This window comes from Camelus dromedarius, chromosome 9 (genome assembly GCF_036321535.1).
Source record: "Camelus dromedarius isolate mCamDro1 chromosome 9, mCamDro1.pat, whole genome shotgun sequence".
NCBI classification, from domain to species: domain Eukaryota; kingdom Metazoa; phylum Chordata; class Mammalia; order Artiodactyla; family Camelidae; genus Camelus; species Camelus dromedarius.
In genome coordinates this window covers 52,391,715-52,408,074 of record NC_087444.1, presented here as the reverse complement: position 1 = coordinate 52,408,074, position 16,360 = coordinate 52,391,715, and the positions used below count along the sequence as shown (strand labels likewise).

The 16,360-nt window shown below is 40.7% G+C and overlaps 2 protein-coding genes across 6 annotated transcripts in view; one reads left to right on the top strand and one right to left on the bottom strand.

The window, feature by feature from the left end:
* Positions 1-41: 41 nt before the first annotated feature.
* ORC6 (origin recognition complex subunit 6) lies at positions 42-5,909 on the top strand. 2 transcript variants are annotated; one of them, XM_031458524.2, is made up of 7 exons: positions 42-158; positions 1,614-1,743; positions 2,975-3,138; positions 3,352-3,441; positions 4,067-4,179; positions 4,647-4,715; positions 5,331-5,909. In XM_031458524.2, the coding sequence occupies exons 1-7, from the start codon at positions 136-138 to the stop codon at positions 5,456-5,458; spliced, it is 717 nt and encodes a 238-aa protein (XP_031314384.1). In that variant the 5' UTR covers positions 42-135; the 3' UTR covers positions 5,459-5,909. The 2 variants fall into 2 exon arrangements, with proteins under 2 accessions (XP_031314384.1, XP_010980935.2); XM_010982633.3 differs by lacking the exon at positions 42-158 and adding an exon at positions 197-408.
* A 5,276-nt stretch (positions 5,910-11,185) lies between these two features.
* Positions 11,186-16,360, bottom strand: part of MYLK3 (myosin light chain kinase 3) — a 39,931-nt gene continuing 34,756 nt past the window's right edge. For 3 of the 4 annotated variants that reach the window (XM_031458523.2, XM_064489197.1, XM_010982632.3), the window contains exons 10-13: positions 14,625-14,753; positions 13,300-13,452; positions 12,263-12,395; positions 11,186-11,328 (exon numbers count right to left, since the gene is read on the bottom strand). In XM_031458523.2, coding sequence (XP_031314383.2) covers positions 11,269-11,328; positions 12,263-12,395; positions 13,300-13,452; positions 14,625-14,753 — 475 coding nt within the window. In that variant the 3' untranslated portion in view covers positions 11,186-11,268. The remainder of the gene's footprint in view (positions 11,329-12,262; positions 12,396-13,299; positions 13,453-14,624; positions 14,754-16,360) is intronic. The other variant, XM_064489196.1, reaches the window with a different exon arrangement.

Here is a 16,360-nt window from a genome sequence, read left to right as displayed (position 1 = left end):
CACAGTGTGCGAAAGGGCGGGGCGGTGCAGAGTAGCTGTGAATCTCTCGACAGGAGGAAGGAGACTGCAGGAGGGAAGGGCAACGTTTGAGTCTGTCAAGAAGGGAGGAATGGAAGGAGTGGGAGCCGCCTGACCATGTTCGCTTTCTTCCTTGGAAGGTACACTCGCAGAGCGCATGCGCAGAAGGAAGACCAGGATTGGCTTGTGGGGCGGGCTCAACATCTCGTCCCAACCAATCCATATGCCGCAGTGGGTAGGACCCGGCCCTCATTGGCGAGTGTCGCGTCTGCGCGCGGGTTTCGTCGCGTAGCAGCTGTTTGCGCGAGTTTTCCTTGTCCCCGCCATGGAATCTGGTCTAGTCCGGCGTTTAGCTTCGCGCCTGGGCATCGCCGAGCCGGAGGTGCTGAGGTGAGTCCGGCCGCGCACGCCCCAGCAGCCCGGCGCCCTCCTGATACGGGGCCCGTGCCTTTCCCGCGCGACGGCGGGATTTAGGCCCACCTCGAGAAAAGCTTCCGGGCAGTGGGCTTATGTGAGGTGGTCAGAGGGCCGAGTGTAGACGTCCCCGGGAACAACCAGCTGTGAGGGTTGCACGGTGGTAGGAAAAGAGTCGGAGAACTTGGGTGGTTCCGCAGATACTTAATTGAGGGCCTGTTTATGGCACTGAAGCAAATGGACGGGGTACAGACCCCGTGGAGGACCCTGTCTGTGGTGACAACTACGTAGAGAACGAAACCGGGTAGGGGTGGTGTGCGGACCCACTGGGGGCGGGGCGGAGCGCGACCTGGCGGCTGCCTTTAATTTAAAAAAACTTGAGAGAAAGCCTCGGAGGGGGTGCTATTTGCGCTGATAGAGGGTGCCAGCCACGGAAAGATGTGGGAAGAGGGCCCAAGCAGAGACAACAGCCTGTGCAAAATCCCTGGGATGGGAAGGACCTTTGCATGTTCTAGGGTTAGAAATAAAGTACTGTAGCTAAACTGTGGAGGGCAGGACTAGGCCAGGTGCCTGAGCTATCGATTAGGTGAGGGAAGGGAAGGGAAGGAAAGGAGCACATCTTGAAAGGTTTGACGTACGACCTCTGTAGCGTGTAACCGTTTAAAACAGCGATTCTCAAAATGTGGTCCCTGGACCAGCAGCATCCGTATCATCTTGGCATTTGGTGGATATGCACATACCTGGGCCCCTCTCTAGGCCTTACTGAGCAGAAACTCTGGGCTGGGACCCAGCAATTTGTTTTCACAAGCCCTAAGGTGACTGCCATGTACACTAAAGTTTGAGAACCACTGACTTAGAAGAAGAAGGAACCCTGGTCTCACCTACCTGCCTTTGTGACAGTTTATGCTTGGTCCAGTAATGGAAGGCCGAAAGAAGGGGTTTTTTGTGGAGGATTTCAGGAACTTATTTTTGCCTGAAAGCTCTTGAGCACATTGGTGTCTGGAGTCAGAGGGCTTGTTCTGCCTTGTAGAATCCCTTCCTCCCCCAAAGGATGTGACTTTCATTCCTGGCCACAAAGAAACTTGCATAGGCTTAGAATGAAGTCCACCAGGCTGAATTCATTGTTTATCAAAGTGTTGGGCAAACTCCTGGAAAAGAGTTTTACTGAATATGTTGCTCAGGAAAGCAGAGGAGTACCTGCGACTGTCTCATGTGAAGTGTACGGGCCTGTCTGCACGAACCACAGAAACCAGCAATGCGGTCATGTGCCTGGACCTTGCAGCTTCCTGCACGAAGTGCCCCTTGGACAGAGTAAGTAGGTCCCACTGAATGTCTGAATATTCTAGTGCGACGCTGAAATTTAATCATACTTTTTAGTCTCTGGTTGCGTTAGACCCTGCCAAAATCTTGTATTTTAGAATTTTCCTGGCTATTCTCATATCTTCTTCTAGATGAACTTTAGAACCACTTTGTTGAGTTGGAGGGAAAAATTTTTTTTTTCTTTACTGTCTCTTTACTGTCTAGTTTCCCTGGCACCTCTTTCTTCACTCAAGGCCGTCTTCCACACTGCCACCAGCATTGCTGTCCTAAAGCAGATACTTTAAAACCTATGTGTGTTTATCTGCCAGTGACATAGTGGTTAAGAGCACAAGCTGTGGAGTCAGAAGAGTCACATGTTGAGACCAAATTTCAACACCACTGTTACTCTGAGTCTCTAGTTTCCTCAGCCATAAAGTGGGGATAAGAATATCCATTTCACTGGATTATTGTAAGGATGAGACAGTGTACTGTATGTAACAGAATACCACAGTACCTGTCACACAGTGGTACATAGATTAAATGGTGGCATTAAAGAAACCATTAGCTCCCAATGTGTTGGCTCCCCATTACCATCAAACTCTCTGGCCTCTCTTGAACCCTAACCTCAAGCTACACTATTCACTTAACAGACCTTGCACCTTGTGACTTTGTAAATGCAACACCTCTTTTTTTTAAAACCTGGAATGCTCTTCTGGCAAGCTGTTTGTCTTAAAATGACCCTGCCTTGCTGTTACATCCTTTATTAAGCTTTCCTTTCCTGAGCAGAGTTGGTGTCCCTCAGTTGTTGATCCTCCTGTTTCTCTCCCAGTTTCCCTCTCCTCTCCCTTTCCTTCCTTCACACACTCACCCTCCCAACTCTACTCCTACTGCTTCCCTCCTTCCTTTTCAAAAAAAAATTGCACATTGGCACCTTTGTTAAAACAAGTGATCATATATGCGTCTCCTATGTTTTTTCATTCACAGCTTGGCTGTAGAAACACTGTGTTGTATTTTAAAGTATCTGTGCACATGCACGACTGCCTTTCTATAAGCTTCTTGTCAGCAGGACTTAACTTGCCTGACATGATTACTGATTTTTGACTAAATGAAGCTAAACCTTTAGGTGCAGTGACTTGCCACAGAATTAATTTATTTTGAAAAGTTGACTTATTAAACAAATCTTTAAAGGCAGTAATATGGAGCACTTAGGATTTTTATGATTCATGTATTTTTCCTTTCAAAGGCTTATTTAATTAAACTTTCTGGTTTGAACAAGAAGATGTATCAGAGCTGTCTGAAATCTTTTGAGTGTTTACTGGGCCTGAACTCGAATATTGGAATAAGTGACCTAGCTGTACAGTTTAGCTGCACAGAAGCAGTGAATATGGCTTCAAAGATACTACAAAGGTATGAAGCATGTAACTGAAAATCTGTACTGGTACATAAAGTAGAAGTATTCAGTGTTCTGTTAATTTTCAGTCTTAAAACTAACTAATAGGCTGATGTGTCAGAATGCATATCTTATGCATTTAAATAGCTTATAAGTTCTGATATGCATTTTCGGTCCCTTTGAAATAATATTTTCTAACAAATAATTCTACAAACACTGCTTTCCCTTAGCTATGAGTCCAGTCTTCCACAAACACCACAAGTGGATCTTGACTTATCCAGGCCGCTCTTCACCACTGCTGCACTACTGACAGCGTGCAAGTAAGTGTGCCTTGTAACATTCAGAAAAGTCCATAATTTATAAATAGATTTCTCATTTCCAAAGAATACTTCTAATTTAGTTGATTTCAACTCCAAGCATATTTTCCTTAATAACATTAGGAATAGTAGCCAAGTGACCAGATTCAAAAGTTCGTTTGTTTTGTATTTTTCGTTAGTGACTGTTGTGGAGTGTTACTAGGGAAGTTTTTTTGGAGGGGAGGATGGTTTATATTCTTGTAGTAGTAAATATAAGCATCATGGGTTAAAGTGAATTGAACACTTAAAAATGCTGTAATGTCATTCAGCAAACTGGTGACATCTGAGATTTACTAGAAAGAGTTCTATCAGACATGAAGCACTGTAGCAGATGTCTTTCCTATGCCCCATTTGTTCCATAACAGATCCCATGTGCCTTTTAACTCTAGTAGTCCAATAAATAACTAAATAATAGCTTTAAAATACAAATTTGCATGGTTATGGCTAATGATAATTGTTTAGAATAAAGGGAGAACTAGACAGCTCATCATAAAGGATGGGTGGAAAGGAAATTCACTGATAATCTGGTTGGCCAGAGAAGATGAATGTACTGGCCTTAAGAGCAGTAATATATCAAATTCTTTTGTAGGATTCTAAGGCTAAAGGTGGACAAAAGTAAAATGGCAGCCACATCTGGTGTAAAAAAAGCCATATTTGACCGACTCTGTAAACAATTAGAGAAGATTGGGCAGCAGATCGACAGTGAGTATTCATTCCATGTTTTAAGAACATGTCATTTGAAAATGTAAAACCTGCTGGTAAAAGTCATATATTTTCAAACTTGCAAACTAGCTGCTTTCTGATTATATTTAATGTAGATCTAAAAAGTTTTTAGTGAGAAATTTTTTTTTCTAATTTTCAAATCAAATAGCTTACTTTTTAAAAACCCTGTAATTCCATTAATTCATGCCTAGAAAATAGATTCTCTGTTAATGTGCTCCAGTGTTAAATACCAGCCTCCATATACGTATGCTGGAATAGAAATGATTCTCAAGTCTGACAAGAAAAGCCAAATTCAAGAGAAGGGCAAGATTATTTGCCTTCTCCTTATCCTGATATTTGGTCAGTCAAGGTATCTAATTTTTATTTGTGATCTAAAATATACACCAAAACTAAAATTGAGAATAAGGGAAAAATTAACCCTGATGATACTTTTTATTCCCCTAAAGAAAAGCCTGGTGATTCAGCTCCTCCATCACGGAAGAAGAAAAAGACTGTGCTTGAACCTCCAGCAGAGGGTGAGGCATACGGACACCAGATGAACGTTGAAATTAGTGCAGTGGGATCAGTGTACAGTGGGTTTAATGCAGTGAACAGTCCTGAGCTGCTTTAGCAGCTTGCCTTGGCAAGAGTAGGATTTGAACTAAATCTTGGCAGTTCACCATTTGATAAGACCAGTTTTCCAAGCAGTTATTTATAGAAGTATTGTGTAATTAAGAATACATCTGAAGCCAAAGTGCTTAGGTTCAAATCCTGCTTTACTACATACCGTTTGTGATTTTAGGAAAGTAACAATTTCTGAGAGCCTCAATTTCCTAATCTATAAAATGTGATTAATGTTAGCACCCATTTCATAGAATTGTGGTGAGGACTGAATGAGATAATACTATTAAAGTGCTTGGTTCAGTGCTTGAAGTGTTAGCTGTCTTCAGGATGTCTTGGAATGCTCAGAGTGGAAGGGACAGTGAAAAATCAATGTGTTTGCTTTTGCTTTCACTTACCATTTTGGTATCTTATTCCCCATTTTACCTTAATTAAAGTAGACATTTTAAAGTGAACAAGCTTCCTTTTTTTTTTACTCATTTATAAACATAGGGATTTTGAAACGTTAAAAAAATTTTTTTCTCTCATAGAAATAGAGGCTGTAGTAGAGACCCCACATAAACCGCAAAATGACGACGATCTGACACAGGATTATGAAGAGTGGAAAAGGAGAATTTTGGAAAATGCTGCCAAAGCACAAAAGGCTACCTCAGAGTGATTTCAGCTTCCGGACTACCTGGTACTGCAAACCAACAGTGCACCTGCCGCCTCAAGGGAGATGTGAGCACTTTGGAATTTTGTTTGAACTATTATAACAAGGATCTTAAGACTAGATTGCTTTAATAGCATAGAAGCCAGCAATGGGGCTGAGTTATGGGCAGCAGGCCGGCCCCCTGACATGGGCAGGAAATTCATTAGATCAGCCACAGTGCCTAGTCAGCTTAGCCTTGGCTCCCCACAGGTCTGCACGCTCCTACAAAATGGAACTGGAGCCATTTTTCTTTTTTGTTTTCTTTTGAGCAAAAGACAATGTCCTGTCCTACCCAGAGTATGAAATTCAGGCTGAATGGATTATTAAAGATTTTATTTAAGTTTTTGTATAAATCTCTTGGTTTGACTAAATCAATATATGACACAACCTAAGTTAATAAATGTTACGTTTATATGCATTCAAGGTGCACTTGTTATCAGTGTGGGCGAATCCTTGCTATGCCGAAAGCCATCTACTCTTGCAGGAAAAAAAAAGTGGTCTGTATTCCTCACCAGAGCACAAACTCTTGAATCAGACTATCTGGGTTTAAAACCCTGCTCAGCTACATACCACCTGTGAAACCTTGAGCAAATTACCTTCTTTATGTCTCATCTATAAGTAGAAATAAAAATGATGTCTCCCTCAGAATAATGAGGAAGAGTATCTGAGCTCATACACGTAAAGCATTTAGCCTAGTTCCTGGTATAAGTTTTTTAGTAAATATTAAAATATAGAGAGAAATACATATAGAGATCTCATATAATGAATTATATATTAGCATCACATTAAAAAATTAAGAAACAGGCCAAAGTGGGACAACATGCATGGACCTAGAGGATCTTATGCTAAGTTAAGTAAGTCAGAGAAAGGCAAATCACTACATGTGGAATCTAAAAGAACCAAACAGCTGAACAGACATAAAACAGAAACAGACTCATAGATACAGGGAACGAATGGATGGTTGCCAGAGGGTAGTGGTGTAGGGGGGATGAATGAAATAGGTAAGGAAGATTAAGAGGTACAGACTGCCAGCTATAAAATAAATAGGTCGTGGAGATGTGATGTACAGCATAGGGAATGTAGTCAATACTGTGCTAATAACTTTGTATGATGACAGACTGTAACTAGACTTATTGTGATCATTTCATAATGTATAGAAATATCGAATCACTATATTGTAACCTGAAACATACAACACTGTAAGTCAATTATACCTTAAAAAAAAAAAAAAAAAAGAGGCCCAGGTTTATTTTCTTTGATATCCACATACTGAAAAATGTAACCTTATTAAATACTACTTAACTTTAAAACTATAGGAAAGGGCCTGGGAAGATAACTTGCTAGGGAGTCTGAGGCATAAGGCCAGACATGATTTTAATTAAAATTAAGAATACATGATCTAATTAAATGTTTCCATGAAAAATGCAATAAAGTGATTGCATCCAACGTTTCAAAACCTATCCATAGTAGTATCAATAGTAATAGTGGTTTCCTCCTATCTGCTATAAATAAGGCGTATGACCTGCTTCATAGAATGGGAGTGAGTAAAAGAGTGATTTCTTTCCCTGCCCCATTTAATTCTGGACACTGAGGCTGGAGAACTGCCATAATCAAATGATCCTGCCACAGACATAACATCCTGCAGCCCTGTGTTAGAGGGGAATGAATATACGAGGTTTGGAACCACACATACTTGCATTTAAATTCTGGCTCTGCCACTTATACCCTAAGGAAATTTCACATTAACGAGCCTCAATTTCCTTGTTTATAAAACAGAAATATTAGCTACCTTGTGAGAATTAAAGGTAATATTTGTAAAGTGTATGACACTTAGAAGGCAATCACTAAATAGAGCTTCTGTGATTACTTTGATCTAAAATGGATAAGTGAGTCTTTTCCTCAATTATTTTAAGAAGGTATATAATTTGATTTTGGTGCCAGGATTTAAATTCTAGCTTTGGATCAAAAGCAATGTATTCATCATCAGGTAAAATTAAAGCACATTCACTTTTTTTTTATTGTGGTAAAATAAAATTTACCATCTTAACAATTTTTAGGTGTATTGTACGGTAGTGTTAAGTACATTCACGTTATGTGATCTCCAGAACTCTTCATCTCCCAAAGCTACCTCTACCCATGAAACCCGTTGAACAACTTCCACTCCTCCCTCCCCCAGCCCCTGGCAACCACCATTCTTCCACTGCCTCTGAATTTGACTGCTGCCTCATCTAAGTGGAACCATACAGTATTTTCCTTTGTACCTTGCTTATTCTACTTAGCATAATGTCCTTGAGGTTCATCCATATTGTGGCACAGTGTCAGAATTTCTCTCCTTTTTAAGCCTGAATAATTTTCCATTGTGTGGATATACTATACTTTGCCTATCCATTCATCTGTCCATGAACATTTAGGTTGCTTTCACATCTTGGCTGTTGTGAATAATGCTGCTATAAACATGGGTATGTAGTAGGTTATTTCTTAAATTAGTTGCAGGGTTGGGGAATTGCCCTAAAGCAGCCTTGTCCAAATGCCCTCCTGGGGCAGGAATCCTTTCTACAATTTTCCAACACATAATCCCAGTGATGGAGGCTTACTACTTAGTGAGTCCTTATACTTCAGTACTATTGTAAAGACTTTTTGGAGGCTCATTTCTTTAACAGATCTTCTTGGTTTATTCAACTGATTAAAAAAATGTTTTACCATGAAAAGTTTTCAAATTTATACAAAATTTGAAACCTGAAACATAAAGGGCCTCTTTACTAAAGGGCAGTATAATGAAACCCCATACTAAATTCCAAGACCCAGCAATTAAGATTTTGCCACACTCGCTTAACTATAGCTCCCCTTTTCCTGAAGTCATTTAACCTACATTTATAACCACATTGTCATTATCAGACCTCACAAAATTAATAGAAATTCTATCATCAACTATGCAATTTAGAATTAAATTCTTTTGCATGTCTCTAAAATGTCTTTTTATTGTTTATTTGCTCAAATCAGGGTCAAAACAAGATCCACACTTGACAGTGGGTTGCCAGTTTTTAATTATAAAAGCAATACATGCTCATTGTTAAAAAAATTTAAATGATTCATAAAATTATAATGTGAAAAGTGGAATTTCTTCTCTCCCCATCACCCACTTTCCATACTCCATTGTTAAGTTTCTTGCATATCCTAGAAAATTTTAACATGTATAAAAAGCTTATCTCACCACAAATGGGATGATACCATATATATGTTCTATTTTTTTTTTTTTTTTGTAATAAGAATCAGTACATCAAGATCTATCTTTAACAGCTACAAGGTATTCCCCTGTATGGATGTGGTACAGTTCAACTAAACTCATACTGATAGACACGTGTAGATTGTTTCCATTGGGCCATTTTGCTACAGTAAGTAATTTTGCAATAATCTCTGCCCACTTGTTCAAGTATTGCTGGGGCATAAATTTCTAGAGACGGAATTGCTAGGTCAAAGTGTGAGCATGACTTTCATTTGGATGCATAGTCATCAAAAATGAAGAATTCCATTTTCCCCATCCTCACCAAATCTGACAAGTAAAAAAAGTGGGTCCTGACTACCTTTTAGTTTCTCTGCACAGCAGTTTCCAAAGATTGTTCATTCAGACTCAAAAGTCCCATTAGAAATATTTGAGACTAGCAAAGTTGCAATCTAAAGAACTTTTGAGCTGCTTACACACCAGCAACGTAGAGCACTAAAAATATCCAAAAAAGTAAAGCTTCATAAAAGCTCCCTTGCATTTCAGAACAGGAGGACAAACTTCTGCATTGCCTGTCACTTGTGTGGGCCTGGCCTAAACCCCCTCAAAGGGACTCTGGAGAGAAGTTGTTTCTCTAGATAGAAAATAATAGCATATAAGGAGAAAAATTAGAATTTGATAGATACAGGACTTTCTCTGGATCTGCCCTGTCCTATATATAAGCCTTATGTGGCTATTAAGCACTTAAAATGTGACTAATGAAATGGCAGGAATGAATTTCTAATTTTATTTCATTTTAGTTAAAAATGCTTAATTCAATCATTAGAAAACATTTAAGATGCTTTAAACAACTTGAGTATGTGAGTATATTCTTCCACAGTAAATTTTATGAAATCTAAATACAAATTAAACCTAGAGTCTGAATTGATGTCTATTTTAAGTATAAAATACACACCAGATTTTGGAGACAGTATGAAAATATATATATAACACCTCATTAATAATTTTATATTATTACATATTGAAATAGGTTTTGATACCTCATGTTAAATCAATTATTAAAATTAATTTTACCAGGTTATTTTTAAGAGGCACTATCAGAAATTTTTTAACTATGTCTCATATTATATTCCTGTTAGGCATCAGTGCTCTAGATCAGGCTAACTGTACATTTTTCTGGGGAGAAGTTTCATAGCTTTTCCGAAGAATGTCGAGTCCTATGGAAGGGAAGAATCACTCCACTATAGATAGAACTATAAGATATCCTCTCTGGCTCCTTCTGGAGGCTGCCTTCAAAATACCTTAAAAAGACAGCGTTTTACCAAATTGCTGTTACTCTCCTGTAAAAGGGAGGTTTCCAGCAGCCACCTTTTCTGATGTTCATCCATTAGCTGGCCAGCTTGAGCACGCCTAGATGTGCTGGTACTGAAAACCTTAGCTTCCCAACAATGGTTAGCATTCCAGAGGAAAGTTACTACTGAAGAAATGCAGCAGTAGGATTAATCTCTCCATCCTCTGCCTCCCTCCCCACCCCTCTGTTCTTTACCAAAAAAAAAAAGTCTTTCTTTTGGGCAGAAATCCTGAAAGGCCATGAAACTGTAGCATGGCTAATTAAAAACTAAAAGTAACTAAAACTGCTGACCCAAGGTGATGGGAATAGCACAAAAAATGAGGATATTAAAGGGACTGCTTGCTTTTGAATAATCAAGTACTTGTTAATCAGAAGAGCAGTTTTCATTTATTTTGTCATGATGCGTCGTTTCTGTTTCTCTCAGAAAGCTGAACATCATTACATTCTTTCTCTCTTTCACATGTTGCATGTCAGATTCCAGACTCACTCAACCACAGATTCATAACTGAAGAAGGGAGATCAGGAGGGAGAAGGCTAATGCCACGACAGGGCCGAATTAGGAGACAGTAGAGGTGTGCACAGATTTAAAAAGCATATTCACAACTATCCTTGCTCTGATTTAGCAGTGACGGTCAGTGTATTTTGAAATTTTAAAGAATATTAAAGAATGTGTGTTTTGATTCTCAAAAGGAAGCACAAGTTAAAACCAGGTTGAGGATCACTGCCCTAAATCCATGTTACTTCATACCAGAATGATAATAAATGCAGTAGAAGATGTCAGCTCACGCTTGAACAAATCAAAATGCTAGGAATTCTCTGCACTAGAGGAGGTAACACTGAATAACATGCCCTGTGTGACAGTCCACTGGGTTCTTTAAACAGAGTAAGCTTAGATTTTAAATTTGACATACAAGCTTTGACATAGAAGCTGTCCTACCTGCTTAAAACATGCCTACACGTATCACCAAAAGTAGGCACACTGGAAAAGTAATCACAGCATTTCAACTTAGTGATCTCATAAGGCAGAAAAAAGTTAAGTCACTTTCTTTACAGCCACTTTCCAGCCACAAGAAAGGCAACAGCCATAACCTTTCTTCTTTTTTAACAAAAAATTTAAGTGGAATCAGTATTAGTAAAAATCTTCAGTCGTGACTTCACCACCAGTCTCAATAATTTCTGGGCTCACAGGAGCAGCAGAGTTGAGGATTAGGGACAAGTTGGAAATTTCCTTAACCTGTTGGCAGCAGTCACCACGTAGAAGTGTTTCTTAAGGTAAGGAGAGAAAAAAAGGGTGAGGGGGGGAGCATATTTTAGACTAATTGCTTTAAGAAGAAATTAAAAAAGGACTTAAGCAAGTTTCACCACTTGACTTTTTTTTAAATTGATAACCTAAAGGGGAAAAAAAGATTCTAGCAAATTTCTAATAGAACAGTCAGATAACTTTCGGGGGCATGTTTGGAGCAAGTATGAAATGAGAAAATATGTTATCCTGCCCTTTTCAGGTGAAAAATGAAGAACCCTAGAAGGATGTTTTCAAAATTGTGATTCACAACTCACCAGTGGGTCATGACCAGCATTTTACAAAAACCATAGACCAAATATCATAGATTAGAAAACACCAGAGCGCCTCACACTCCGTGGAGCAAATGTCGCGGTATTTTTATTTCACACGTGCATGGGCTCTCTGGGTAAAGCATTTGGTTTTGTTTTTTTATTGAGGATCTGAGTCAGTATCAAAATATTGGAAAGCCACCTCCCTGGAGGACAACTGTTTTTAAGATACGGTTTATGTCCATGGTACCAAAGAGTTCTGTTGTAAACAAAATTAAGCTTTTAAAGCCTAATAGGTGCTTTCCTAGGCCCTATTTCTGAAATGTGGAGGAATTGGCGTCAAGCTCCACGCAGTTAATTCTGAGCACTTCCCTGCTGTGGTCACTGAGAACAGATGCTCTAACTTCATTCTGTCCCTTCAAGTGTCCACAGGAGTACGAATTAAATGCTACTTTTATGCCCATCATTTTAGTTTGTGGCATTTTTAAATCAAGGTAACAGGGTTTGACATGAGAAAATTTTCCCCCTAAATAATTTTTCGATTTAGAGTCAAAATGTAAGTAAAAACTTAGTACACTTTTTTCAAAGTAAATTTTAAGAAGACAAATGTCCTTCTTTCAAAGGACATTACTAAAAGAAAAACAAATACCTTCCACTTCCTTTGAGCCATGTATTTCTGCAGCAATAGTTGGGATTTGAGGCGAACTTTCGATTTTGAAGCTTTGGCAGGCAAATTATTCAACCACTCGTGTTTCAGGCACTGTGTGGCACTCATTCTGCAGCTGCAAGATCAAACAGCAGTTAAGACTTTTAGTTGGGGTTGCCTTTTCTGGTTTCCCCAAAATTTGTTCAATTGGGTAGGAAGCTGAGTCAGTGGAACAGATTCATCATTTAGGCAGATTCACGCCGCGTACTAAAAAAAGACCTCCTCCTATCTAAAATGCCCATCCTTACAAGTGGAAGAAGGCCGTCAGCCAAACGTTGCCTGCCCTCTATAGAGGGACGGATGGATCCCAGTGATTAATCACCACCTCCCAGGGAGAGCTGGGAGTGGGGCAGGCCAGCTGTGCCTGGAATCGCTCTTAAGAAATAAAAGAACATGAGCTTTGAAAGACGCTTGTATCTCCTTCCAGAGAATAATGTCAACCTGTTCATCTGAATTAGAAGTATTTCTCCTTTCATTTAACTTTTCACAATCAAGAAGAAACAAAACAGTCAAGGCCAAGGAACCCAGAGCTGCGTCAGGGCCCAGTCACTCCCAAATGTCTGAATATAGGAAAACTCAACAGCCCCACCCATGACCTTGGTACAGCTGCTGAAAACTAAGTAGGTCCTCATTGCCAAGAAATAGGGTTTTCTGCCCTTTTTTCTAGGGAGTAACAGCTGCATATCTCAACTCTTTTTCAACATTAGTCTGTTAAGAGTGATGACTTGGAAATAGGCCTAATTTGCACATATGGTCCTTTCTAAAACTCTGTCCAGATTTTATGCTCCTCGCTGTTTTTTAATTGATTTCCTTTGTCCCTTTCCCTCATTATGTTGTTTTCCCCCAAAGAAGTAGCAGACTGAGAAATCCTGGACAGAACCTGTCCACAGGAAGAAAAGACCATTATCTTCAGCAGCGCTGCCCACAGCGGCCTGCACCCAGATCAACACAGATCATGGGTGACAAGCAATAAAGGGTACCTCTTCTCTTTGACCAGCAACCGGGAGACAAAGTCCTTGGCCTCCTCCGACAGCCCTTCAAAGGTGTCGGCATCAAAATCCCAGCTACAGTTCACAATGAAATTCATGGTCTCGGCATCTGTTTCCCCTAGAAACGGGGACAAACCACTGAGTCTACAGAGGAGAGAAAGGACCGTCAGTGTGTGGAAGCCACACCTGTCGACACACATTGACAAGGTCGAGCAGAACTAACCAGAACCTAGAGGGTTCGAAAGAAAAGCATCTTCATTGCTTCTCCATAGGAGACAGTCCAGTGTGCTCAGTAAGGGGAGGAAGTGGAAGGACCCAAAAACTGAAGGCAGGGAGAGTGTTGGAATAAATCCCCTGTCATGGTCACTGTATTCCCCTTACTGTGACATAAGAGGAAATTGGGGCCCAACCCAATAAGTCCATTTATCAGGTACATTTGACTTATTCTAAAAATAGCTTGGCATGTCCCTGAGATTATCCAGGCTCCTTTAGATACGACCCAGGCCTCAGGGCCCAAAGGAAAACTGGCTTTATTAGGCTCCTCTAGAGGAGGGTGGAGAGACAGGACAACTTAACTGGCTAGACTCAGGTCACAAATTTCCCCGCCTGGTGCAGCACACCTACAGAGCGTGGGGAAACAGTGACACCGTGATGGTAAGACTGGGAGTAAAGCATGGTTTTGTTGGGCCTCTGATGAAGTAGCTGAGGAAGTCCACAGTTGGAGAGGAAGGGGAGGACTTTTAGTCTATGCACAGATCATCTCTCAGCCCGTCCTAACTCTGCCTCCTCACACACAGAAAACAGGGAGGGACAAGGTTAGAGGGCAACAGCGGGTGCCCTGCCCTCACGCCCCCCTCCTTACCGCTTCACAGCACTCCAGCCCCACATGCACCGCAGCATCTGCATTTCTTTGCTGAAGGGCTTTTTTTTCCAGTGGAAGCTGATTTATACACCCAGAAGTTTCAGGAAATTAATACCCCTGGGACCAGCCCACTGGCAACAACTGATTAGAGTCAGTATAAGTGCCTCAGCTCCCTCACCCCTCTGCTAAAATAACCCCTGAGGGGGTGTCCCTCAGCGGACCCCAGATTCCACGCAGAATTAAGCGCCACATGCCCACAGTGGTTACTGGCTCTACAACACACACTTTACTGGCTGCCTGCCTTCCCCATTTCACTTCCCCAGTCCTCTGGGGTTTCCCAGGAACACCTCGCCAATAAACTTCATGCACTCAAATTTTTGCTGCACCTAAGGATACCCAGACCAAGACACATGGCCCCCATCCCCACTGGGGAGCCAGGCCCCCAGGCACTCACAGCATGTAGGTGATGACTCCCACGCTCCACATGTCTGTGGGGAATGAGACAAACTCATAATTGACGACTTCCGGGGCCAGGAACTCAGGAGTGCCGAAGTTCACCTTCAGCTTCTCCCGAGGCTTGTATCTGTGAGGAGGGGGTGCAGAGGATAGTGGGAGTGAGTCCTGGGAGAAGATGTGGCTGCCAGGCTAATTCCTCCCCAACTCTTCCTGTCAGCCTTGTTGTCTGGAGCTCGTATCTTACCACACGTGGCTTACTGGGAAAGCATCACGCCCCCCAGACCCTAAATGCAGACTAAGTCACTGGGGAGAACAAGAAAATGACAATCCTCCTCCTCCTCTAGGTATTTACAATCTGAAAAGGAGGGAAGATCAATCTATTTTATTTGGCCTGCAGCCACACAAATGAGCACAGACAAACCGTGTGTGGAGGACTGCTCTGTCATACAGCGTGGTTAGAGGGAAGACGTTATGAGTTACAGAAAGGCAAAATGCTCAACATCACTGAGCATCAGGGACATGCAAATCAAAACCACAAATGAGAGATCACCTCACACCATCAGAAAAAAAAAACAAAAAATAACAAGTGTTGGCTAGGATGTGAAAAAACTGGAACCCTTTTTGTTGGGAATGTAAAATGGTGCAGCTGCTACAGAAGACAATATGACAGGTCTTCATAAAAATTTTAAAAGAACTACCATATGATCCAGCAACCCTACTTCTGGATATATATCCAAAAGAATTGAAAGCCAAGTCTTGAAGAGACATTTATACACCCATGTTCAAAGCAGTATTACTCATAAGAGCAAAAAGGTGGAAGCAACCCAAGTATCCATCCACAGATTAATGGATAAACAAAATATGGAATATACATGCAATGGAATATCATTCCGCCTTAAAAAGAAGGAAATTCTGACACCTGCTACAATATGGATGAATCTCGAGGACATCAAGATAAGAGAAATGAGCCAGTCACAGAAGGAAAAATACTGTAGGGTTCCACTTATATGAGGTTCCCAGAGTAGTCAATTCAGAGACAGAAAGTAGGATGATGCCTTCCCGGGGCTGGAGGCAGGAGGAAATTGAGGAGTACTTGTTTAGTGGGTGTGGAATTTCAGTTTTACAAGCTGAAAAGAGCTCTGGAGATTGGTTGCACAACAACGTGAACAATGTGTACTTAAACTCTGCTGAACTAATTTTAAAAATTGCTAGCATGGTAAATTTTATGTTACGTGTCTTATGTATAATTACAAAAAGAAAAAGAACTAGAGAAAGCATCCTGGACATGAAGTTTAAGGACAGCTAGAAAGAGAGCTCATGGCTGAATGGGAAGAGGGTTGGCGAAAGTTAATTTTTAGACTCACTCTTGAAAAAGAAGAAAATTTCTCACTAAAATTTAACGCTCAGCAACACTGGGTGAGTGGATAAATAAACTGTGGGACAGCCTGACAGTGGAACAGTATTCAACACTAAAAATAAATGAACTATCAAGCCATGAAAAGACATGGAAAAACAACTTTAAAAGCATATTGTTAACTGAAATAATCCAGTCTGAAAAGGCTACATACTGTGATTCCAAGTATATGATCTTCTGGAAAAGGCAAAACTATGGAGAGACTGAAAAGATTGGTGGTTGCCAAGGGTTAGAGAGGAGGGAGAGATAAAGGGTGAACCACAGAGGATGTTTAGGGCAGTGAAGATACTCTGTGTGACAATATAATGATGAATACAGTC